General features: G+C 42.2%; 1 protein-coding gene across 10 annotated transcripts in view; it reads right to left on the bottom strand.

Annotated features, from left to right (window-relative positions):
- Positions 1 to 10,000, bottom strand: part of LOC143027069 (transient receptor potential-gamma protein-like) — a 529,595-nt gene that overhangs the window by 53,774 nt on the left and 465,821 nt on the right. For all 10 annotated transcript variants that reach the window (XM_076187981.1, XM_076187982.1, XM_076187986.1 and 7 more), the window contains one exon: positions 6,753 to 6,942. In XM_076187981.1, coding sequence (XP_076044096.1) covers positions 6,753 to 6,942 — 190 coding nt within the window. The remainder of the gene's footprint in view (positions 1 to 6,752; positions 6,943 to 10,000) is intronic.

The raw sequence follows: 10,000 nt of genomic DNA, 5'->3' as shown, positions 1-10,000 counted from the left end.
TTGGGATCTGCGGGGGCCACACGGGAGACCGGGCGGGGCTATAAAATAAAAGGAGAGGACATACACATATAAAAAAGCGAGCGTGCGCTCACACACGCACACACACACGCACACACACACACACACACACACACACACACACACACACACACACACACACACACACACACAAAGTTGAGCTCCATGGTTGGCAAATAATTTCTCTCATGACATCGCGTTGGCTCAGGCGACGGCGGAGTAGGGAGGTCTGTGGTGACTGTAGAGACGAATAGATAGCGGTGGCGGTGACTGTCATAAGATATGCGGCGGGAGACAGGACGAAGAATGATGGCTCGGCGCGGCAACGGGCCGGTAAAACATACCCGAGATCCACGAGACAGAGAAAGAGAGAAACGTAAACTAATGTTAAGGGAGGAGGAAGAGGAAGAGGACGAGGGGAGAACGACTCTTCACCATCAAAGTGGGAAGGAGTTGAGTGTGGGGGGGGGGTTGAGGTTAGGGTTGTGGCTATTGCTGTGGTTAGGGAGCAATTGTGGCTCGGGTCGTAGTTGTGGTTGGGGTGTGGTTGTGGTTTTGGCAGGGGTGTAGTTGCTGTAGTTGTTGTTGTAGTTGTGAACGTTGTGGTTGTAGCTGGGGTTGTAATTGGGGTTGATGTGAGATGGCACATTTTCTTGTATTCTGACAGCAGTTAAGTAGTTTCATCCATCTCCACTGCAACCCCCACGCCCTCGATAATTGAGGGGGGCTCATTCAGCCGTCCTGAAATTCTGAAAGACGCCCTCTCTGAAGTCCATGGCGTCCTTCAGAAGTTATCTGATCCCATAGCTGGTTTGCATTAGAGTGACAATTAAGCTCCACCCCCTTTGATATCTTATATAACGAAGTTCTTCTTTATTGTTGAACATATTTTCTATCCAAATGAAAATACTCATCTCTTCACTATTTTCGTAAGTTATAATTTGCAAGTGAACATATGCAACAAGTGTACTGTAAACATTAGGAGATTAAGTAGGTGGAGTTTGATGAAAATGTGGGCGAGGCTTGGTAAAAAGTAGGAGGGACTTCACTTGAAGTGGGATGGACTTCACTGTCTGACTGCTACAAACGAGCCGTAGATGGCCAACAACCCACTAAGATTGGTTGAGGGACCAACACTTTTCAAAAAGAAGGTTTCGTCTTCAAGATTTCTAGAAGGGATGAGGGGGAAGACGGGAGAGGGGAGAGGGATGAGGGGAGAGGGATGAGGGGAGAGGGAAGAGGGAGAGGGGAGTAGGGAGAGGGTAGAAGGGAGAGGGGACAGGGGAAAAGGAAGAGGAGGCGGGGAGATCAGATCATTTAAAATGAATAACACGGTATTATCTCAATACGCCTCGGAAAAAAAAAAATCTCAACGGCCGAAACGCTTTGGTACACAGTGTTCACCCATGCCTTGATGTATTCAATTCGGTGACGCCCTGCAGTTTTCCAGCTTTTTCGTCCGCTTCAATACGTGCTGTTGTCAAAGTAACGTCGATTTTATTCAGCCCAGGATAGGTCAGAAACCCGTTTGGGCCGTGGATCGTCTCTGTGCCTGAATAAAATCTCCTGGAGTCTATAAGAAGAGGTAGATAGTGTGTCACCGTATTAAGAGTCTGTTACGTTACCAGAGACTAAGATTCGCGACTCAAACGTTTATGAAACGCTTATAGAAAACGGGAATCGGGTTCCTTAAAAAACTCACATTTTGTTCGAAGTTTCGCGGAAAAGAAAACGGTGGTCGGTAGAGCCTAGCTCTGCGTTCTTTGCGCTGAAATGGCCGGGGCTTCAGGAGTCAGTGCTGAAGGAGAGACCGTTACAGGAGCTGTAACGGCTGAAAGAGAAGGGCAGTGAAGAAAATGGCGCCGTGGAAGGGTCCAGTTATGTTAAACAGTAAAGTGAGCAGTCTCACAAGAAGTCAGTACCGTAAGACTTTAGAGACCAGAGAGAGAGAGAGAGAGAGAGAGAGAGAGAGAGAGAGAGAGAGAGAGAGAATTGGCGTTGTAAGACTAAAGAAGCAGAGACTCCGCGTTGTTGGGAGACTAGGAGTAAGTGTTGAGAGACTCGGAACATTCCAATTTCAGGGGGAAAAAATCAAAGAGACTTGACTCGTAAAGTGTTATCACGGGAAGCCTTACTAAGTCAAAAAATAGCGTCTAAAGACTCGAATGGCAAGGCTTTAGCGACGTAAGACTTGGGGGTTCGATCAAGACTTCGAAAGGATCTACAAAGCACTCGTGTTTCGAAGTTTCGAAACGTGAAGTATGTTCATGAATGCGGCCACAGAAAAGAGAAAGAGAGGAGAATGAGAGAGAGGAGAGAGAGAGAGAAAGAGAGAGAGAGAGAGAGAGAGAGAGAGAGAGAGAGAGAGAGAGAGAGAGAGAGAGAGAGAGAGAGAGAGAGAGAGGGAAAAGCGAGAAAGAGGGAAAAAGAGAGGGAAAAAGAGGGAAAAAGAGGGAAAGAGGGGAAAGAAAGAAGGAAAAAGGGAAAAGAAGGAAAAAGAGAAAGAGAAAAAGAGATTAAAAAAGCGGGAAAAGGAAAAAAGAGAAAAAAGAGAGAAGAGAGAGGGTAAAAGAGAGAGGGGAAAAGAAAGGGAAATAGAGAGAGGAAAAAGAGAAAGGACAGAGGGTACAAGAGGGAAAGGGAAAAAGAGAGAGAGAAAAAGCGAGAGAAAGAGAGAGAGAGAGAGAGAGAGAGAGAGAGAGAGAGAGAGAGAGAGAGAGAGAGAGAGAGAGAGAGAGAGAGAGAGGGAGAGAGAGAAAAGAGAGCGAGAGAAAGAGCAAGAGAGAAAACGAGAGAAAAAGAGAGAAAAAGGGAGAGAAAAAAAGAGAGCAAGAGAAAGAGCGAGAGAGAGCGAAAGAAAGAGCAAGAGAGCGAAAGTGAGAGAAAGAGCGAGAGAAGAGATAGATAGACAGATAGATAGATGGAGAGAGAGAGAGAGAGAGCAGCCAAAGTTCAGCCAGAGTGCCAAGGGTGAAGTGTCACTTGGCACCGTCAGGAGGAGCCTCTTGAAGCGGAGGAGGAGGAAGAGGAGGAGGAGGAGAACGGGCTGAACACGCAGGACGGTGCACGAAAGCTGAGATTTTAGCGATACAAACACAAATGCTAGGAGTAAAGCGGGTCTGGGCTGGGCTTGGCACTTCAAGAACTACTGCAGCAATCAGTGCCAAGGCGAGGCAGGGCCAAGTAGCACTACTGAAGCGACGTTGGGCGTCAGAAGAGAAATGGGCGATTTGCCCAAGAAAAAAAAAAAAAAAAAAAAAAAGTGATGCCTAGATTTGATAAAGGCGTATAACACCTTTTTTCTTTATCAACAAGTGTGTTTGGGCTGACACAAGCGCATACAAACGTGTATAGATATGTGTGTATTTACCTAGTTTACCTAGTATCTTACGGGAAGGGGAGTTATGCTCGTGGTGTCCCGTCTTTGTATCTCGCAGTGTCTAGTTTGCTCTTAAATTCGTGTGTGTGTGTGTGTGTGTGTGTGTGTGTGTGTGTGTGTGTGTGTGTGTGTGTGTGTGTGTGTGTGTGTGTGTGTGTGTGTGTGTGTGTGTGTGTGTGTGTGTGTGTGTGTGTGTGTGTGTGCATATGTGTATATCATAGGAACTACCTATGTGTGCCTGCGTGCGTGTGACTCAAGTTGTCTATTTCGTGAATCTCTTCTTGCTAAACTGGACAGGATCCTGTTCTTTCTGTCTCCCTTAGTGATGCGGCCTAAGTGATGCGGTCTTAGTGATGGAAGTGTCTTCATGTAATTCTCACTTTTCTTCATAATTTCATTTCTGCGTACCACACGTCTGTCTGGTCAAAATAGAGACAACCACTTATCACCTCGCTAGACTCAAAGAAGGGATGAGTTGAAGAGACTACGCTAGGAGGCGCTTAGCTGCGACCAAATCCGTCACCTTTGCGTTTTTGGTACTCTTAGTGCAGGTAACAGTCACTACTGGTAATTGAAGAGGAGTACAGTTGCGGGACTCGAACCCACAACTAAGCAGAAGCGAGACCAGCACGCTTTCCATGACGCCTGCAGTCTCTCTAATGAACACTGCAGAACGCCACTGCTGGGAATTGGAGAGGCATGCGGGACTCGAACCCGAGACTAAATAAACGCCGGTCCAGCACGCTTCCTCCTCCTCCAGCGTAATCAAAGGTGGTGGTAGGATCCTACGCCAGGTGCTGAGTAACTGCGGCCGAAGCCGCTACTTTGGCCCTATATATGAGTTTTGGGGACTGTTGGGGCAGGTAACAGTCTTTACTGGGATTCGGAGAGGAGTGCGGGGTTCGAACCCACGACGAAGTGGATGAGAGACCAGCAGGCTTACGAAGATGCAACTAGCGCAGTCAAAGAAGATTAAAATTGTTAGCATTCTCTGCCTTTCTTTCACGAAATTATTCGTCCAACTCAGTATTCTGCCTCTGTCATCTTTCTCACTTCTCTCACCAGATACCAGATAGATGACATTACTTGTCAGTCATTGGCCTCTTGATCAGACCCCTCCACCCGTCTTGGTCTTTGTACAGTCTTTGTTCACTTACTTCTGCTATTGGTCAATTTCTTCCTTCACTTTCCTCTAAGATTACCTTTTTCTTGGCAAAATAATTCCGAAATCCTAGAGTTATAGTCCACTCATTAATTTGTTACTTATCTTTTTGAAACTCGTAGCACATAAATAAAAGTTTAAAAAATTTCATATACGTATTCTTTTGGATATGAATCTAAACTTTATATTTGCTCTTAGACATTTCTTTTCGGTTGGTTCATTCATCCAGATGTCCTTGTTCGTATGTGGAAAACAATATTTATGAGTGACAATGGACTATGACGGAAATGGGTCCTTTCAATTTCTCTTTAAGTATAAGAAAATATCTACCTAGTTTCTCTTCAAGTATAAGAAAATATCCATGATTGTTTTCCTCTTGGTAACAAGCTATAAACTCTTGATTGTATAGATCAGAAGCGTTTGTTTTTCCAGTTCATTATTTCAGCAACTAGACTACATCTCACGCTTTCATTTTTTCCTTTTTATTTGCGAGCGTTTAGTTTCAAACATCGTCTTTACTTTCTTATTCCTTCTTTCCTTTTTTTTTTATTAACCTTAGCCTCGCAGGCCTTGGGAAAGATGCATGTAAACTATCATTTAATGCTCAGCACTTTTTTGTTTTTTAGTGGGTGATTCTATTCACTCTAACTTGTTGTTTTGGGTGTTATCTTTTCATTTTATATATATATATACTCAAATGGTATTTATGTTTCATTCCAGCAGTCCTACAATTCTTTCCCCCAAAAAACAGTTTCCTAAATTCCGTGTTCTTGTACGTTCGTTAATTACAAAACAAAAAACAAAACAAAAACAAAATATTCGTCTTCATGTTCGCTGCATATATATATTTATTTATTTGGTTTATTTATCATTATTTATATTAGTATGATTTCTATTTATTTGTTTACTTATTTATTTATTCATCATTATATATTTTTTTACATCCGACCTAGTTATGAACCAAAATGTCTCCTGTCGGCACTCTCCTTCTTTGTATGTGTATATATATGTGTGTATATATATATATATATATATATATATATATATATATATGTATATATATATAATGTGTGTGTATGTATATATATATACATTTTTATAGATAATGTACTCTTTCTGTATTATTCATATTTATATATTCAAAACCTATACTAGGGCTCCCTTCATGTATTTGTTAATTAATTTTCTTAGCATTTCTCACACGTTTTATATTTGTGCTCTTAAGTATTTCTTAGCTTTCTCTTTTAGTATGCAGCTTTGGTCCATTCTCTACTCACTAAAACAATTTGTATGTGTTTGAGTTTGCTTCATAGAATACAATTTACCCACTGTGTGTGTGTGTGTGTGTGTGTGTGTGTGTGTGCCCGCGCGCGTGTGTGTGTGTGTGTGTGTGCGTTTGTGTGTGTGTGCACATTGTGTGTGTATGTGTGTGCGCCTGCGTGCGCGTACGAAAACCAATATCTACCCAAATGTTTTCATCTCGATCTTTGCTCCTTGATATTCATCGGCCAATTCTAGGCATCAAGGACGGAAAGGCGCAAAGTTAGAAAGACTTTGGGGGATGTATCGTAAAGTCTAGAATGCACTACTCTCCCGCAGGTAAACTACCGCAGGAGAACTACCGGAGCACTACTACACATCAACTACACATCGACGTTTCCGCCTTCAGGAGGTGGGAGAAGGGGCTTTCGCAAGAGCATGGCAGGATCCTGGGTTCTACGGGAGCTGACGAGGTGTTACAGGAGGTTGTTGGGGAACGAGCTGGGGCGAGGAGGGGGGAAGGGGGAGGCGGAAGCAGAGATGTGGTGGGGGGAAAGCTTGGGGGTAAATTATAGTTGGGTGGGGGGAATAGACAGGTCTGGAATAAGAGTAACAGTAAAGAGAATGGGATGTTTGGAAGAGGGGGGAGGTAGCGTCTTGGGATGAAGACGTTAGAAGGTGGAAGTAGGAACAGGTTGAGGAGGAGGAGGAGGAGGCAGAGGGAGAGGAAGAGGAGGAGGAGAACGGAGAGGAGGAGGAGGAGGGAGAGGAGGGAGAGGACAACTGAGGAGCAACACAGAAGCGCTCGAGGCGTTTCAGCGATTTTTTTTTTTTTTTTTTTTTTTTTTTGCGGGCGGCAAAGGACGAGGAACACTGATGAAGATGAAATGGTTCCGTGAGATTTGGATGACTTACTACCCCTCGGAAGAATACCTTGTCCCCCAATGCCACTGCTGGCCGCCGAAGTATTCATGCCCGAGTTCTTCAGGATCTCCACCAGTTCGCATCGGAAGGCCGAGATGTCCTGCTTGATTTCGTTGACGTCGTCTTCGGTCACGCCCTGGTTCTCGGCCTTACGTTGTTCTACAGTCACGTAGCGCCTCACCAGGTTCCTCATGATGCTCTGCAGGAGAAGAGAACGATGTATAACTGACGTAGGCGAGGAACCGTCTGACGGAGGTGAGGTTGGGGGAGGTCACGAGGGGAAGATGAAGTGAGGTCAGGATCTGGACGGGGAGGTCAAGGGGGGAAGAACACGTACAGGAAGATGGTTACGGTGAAGAGGATTAAAAAGAGAGGAGATTAACCCCGATTTTTAACCCCTTCCGTAACAGGTGATACTTTATCTTTGAATCTGGCTGCCACCAGGCGATTTTATTCAGCTGTGCTCGTGACCCCTATGAGGGGAACTCACGAGGTCTCAATGAGATCGAGACCTCGAGGACATCGAGGCTGTCTTCGGCTGAAAAGAATCGGATGGAGGGAGCCATGATAAAAATGTGTAAGGGGGTTGAATTCTATAAATGGGATTGGATCATTCTTAATTGGGTCAGATCCTCTTAAATAGTGTTTGATTCCTCTAATAGGAAAGAACGAGGTCATAAGAGGTAGTGAATGAGCGTGAAAACAGAAAACGCGCGCGTTTGATGCCACGATAGAAGAAAAAAGGGCGAGGTGAGAGAAAACGGATTAATATGAGAGAAAAATGAAACGATAGAACATGGGAATGAAACAAGCGATGAGACGTGAAAGAAAACGGGACGCCACAAAAGAGAAGGATGAAACGAAGGAAAACGGGATGACCCAAAGGAAAATGGGATGACCCAGTAAAACGAAAGAAAACGTGGTAAAAGGAGAGAAAACGGAATGGCACGAAGAAAACGAAATGGTGAAGAAAACGGGATGACATGAAAGATTAACTAAGAACGAGTAGGAACGCAGAATAGATATATAAATGCGAATAGGAAAGATTAAAAAGACAAAACACTTGATCAGTAAAATAGAATTTATGATCATTTGGATTTAAAAAACGCATAATGAATTAAATAATTTATACTATATTTCATAAGAAAATTTAGTTTATATAAAATTTATATTCAGTTTTCCATACCATGAAACCTGATTGGCCAAAGATACATAAACACAATGTAATTCGACCAATCAGATGTAAAGGTGTAATGAATGGGCGTGGCTTATATTATCATTAACAGACATAAAATGTTCTGTTTGATAATAAATTTGAATATTAGTATGACTGACCATAGATCACATAAGGGAGTTATTGTTAATGAACATGCCGAAGAACAAAGAACAGTTGAAGTATTTAGGACAAACAGAAAACGAGGGGAAAATAGGAAGATGAATATGGACGAAGCCATGAGAAATTAGATAAAAGATAAGGATGAGATGACTAATACCGATAAGAATATAAATTAGTACAAATGAAAAAAGACAAAGATTTGAACCCCTTCCGTGCCAGACAGTACTTTTTCTTTATATATTTTGTCGCCAGGTGATTCTATTCAGCCATGGCAAGAAAGGGGCTGATGGTAAGGTCTAATTAAATAAGAATTTTTCCGAGACTTGAGGTCTCCAATAAGGCCGAATGAGTAATATGAATACATGAGATTTTCGCCTATATCGCTTTCAACACGTTGTCGGACATCATCGATTTTCTTCTGGCTAAATGTACGTTTTTCTCGGTGCGATTATCGCTCAACGATGATCGTTCATGAATCAACGATGATCGTCAACGATTATCTAGAGTACTAATTCTTTTTTTTTAATAGGGCTGTTTTCCCTTAAGATGCAAGGTAGGCGACTGGTGATTTTAATCATACCTACAACCAACGCGCTTACCCAAAGATGATGCCAGGCAGTAGGATGCGCGTCACCCGCCATTGGCTGTGATGGTAGACTAATAATTGATTAATCGCTCCAAGTAAAACGTATCTTAAGTTGCAATTTTTTATGGGTGGATGGAATGGACGGACTTTAGCTTGAAGAGGCTCTTAGACAGGCGAGACCCCAGTGGAGCTTAACCCATTAAACTCCGATGACAAGATGTCTTGTCATTTGGTCAAATAAAACAAAAAATCATAAAACACCAAAATGTTTGATCAAACACCAGAAAAATATGACGTCAGTCCTCGCTTCGCTGCGAGCGAAGCGAGGATTGACGTCATATTTTTCTGGTGTTTGATCAAACATTTTGGTGTTTTATGATTTTTTGTTTTATTTGACCAAATGACAAGACATCTTGTCATCGGAGTTTAATGGGTTAAAGCTCGCCCACTCCACCTCCACTTTCCCCACTCCACCTTCCCTTCCCCATATCCCCTCTTCTTTCCCCATTACCCTTCTCCACTCCCCATCCAACTGGCTAAAAGCGTCTGTTGTCAACCAGAATCAAGTCAACAATGCACAACACCGTGTCAAAGGGTTTACAGGCATTAGTGCCAATTCAGCACTTAATAAATATAAATGAATTATAATAAATATAACAACAATGATAATCATAAATCCATGGCAGATTGTGGGTGACCATTTAATCAATGGCGAACCCAAAGGAAATGATAGGTATAGTGATTAAAAATAATTAAATTAATAATAAAGAAATAAATGAATAAATAAATAAATAATAAATTAATAAACTTGTGAATAAATGAATAATTAATCAAAGAAAGTAATCAATTATACAGATAGAAAAAAGAAAAAGAAAATGAGCAAGAGTGTCCCAAAGAAAACGATAAACGAAAAAGATACTGAAATCCTGGAAATATGTATAAATAAAGCAAAAAACGAAAAAAAGAAAAGAAAAAGAAAATAGGAGCAGAGAGAAAGAAAGCGGGAAGCGATGTCACACTGAAAGAAAACGGAAATGAAGGAAAACGTAAACGAAAGAAAACTCAGAACTTTGGGGAAGCGAAGCGATAAACGTCGAGCAGGAACATGGAGAACATTTAACAGAGAAGAACAGGAAGAACATTTAGCGCACAGCATGGCAATACAATGGTGGCAAGTTGTCTGTTGTACTCGTACATCCTGAATTGAACTATGCAATGATAATTTCGGGTTGTATATTAAAATAAATCACTTTTCAAAACGAAATAATTTATCTGTTCATTTACTCATTTAGTTACTTTATTTACTTGTTTATATATATATATGTATGTGTGTGT

The sequence above is a fragment of the Oratosquilla oratoria genome, chromosome 7, assembly GCF_046742065.1.
Source record: "Oratosquilla oratoria isolate Oo_2021 chromosome 7, ASM4674206v1, whole genome shotgun sequence".
NCBI lineage: Eukaryota > Metazoa > Arthropoda > Malacostraca > Stomatopoda > Squillidae > Oratosquilla > Oratosquilla oratoria.
The sequence above is the reverse complement of the archived record's forward strand: the minus strand, read 5'-3'. Positions and strand labels throughout refer to the sequence as shown.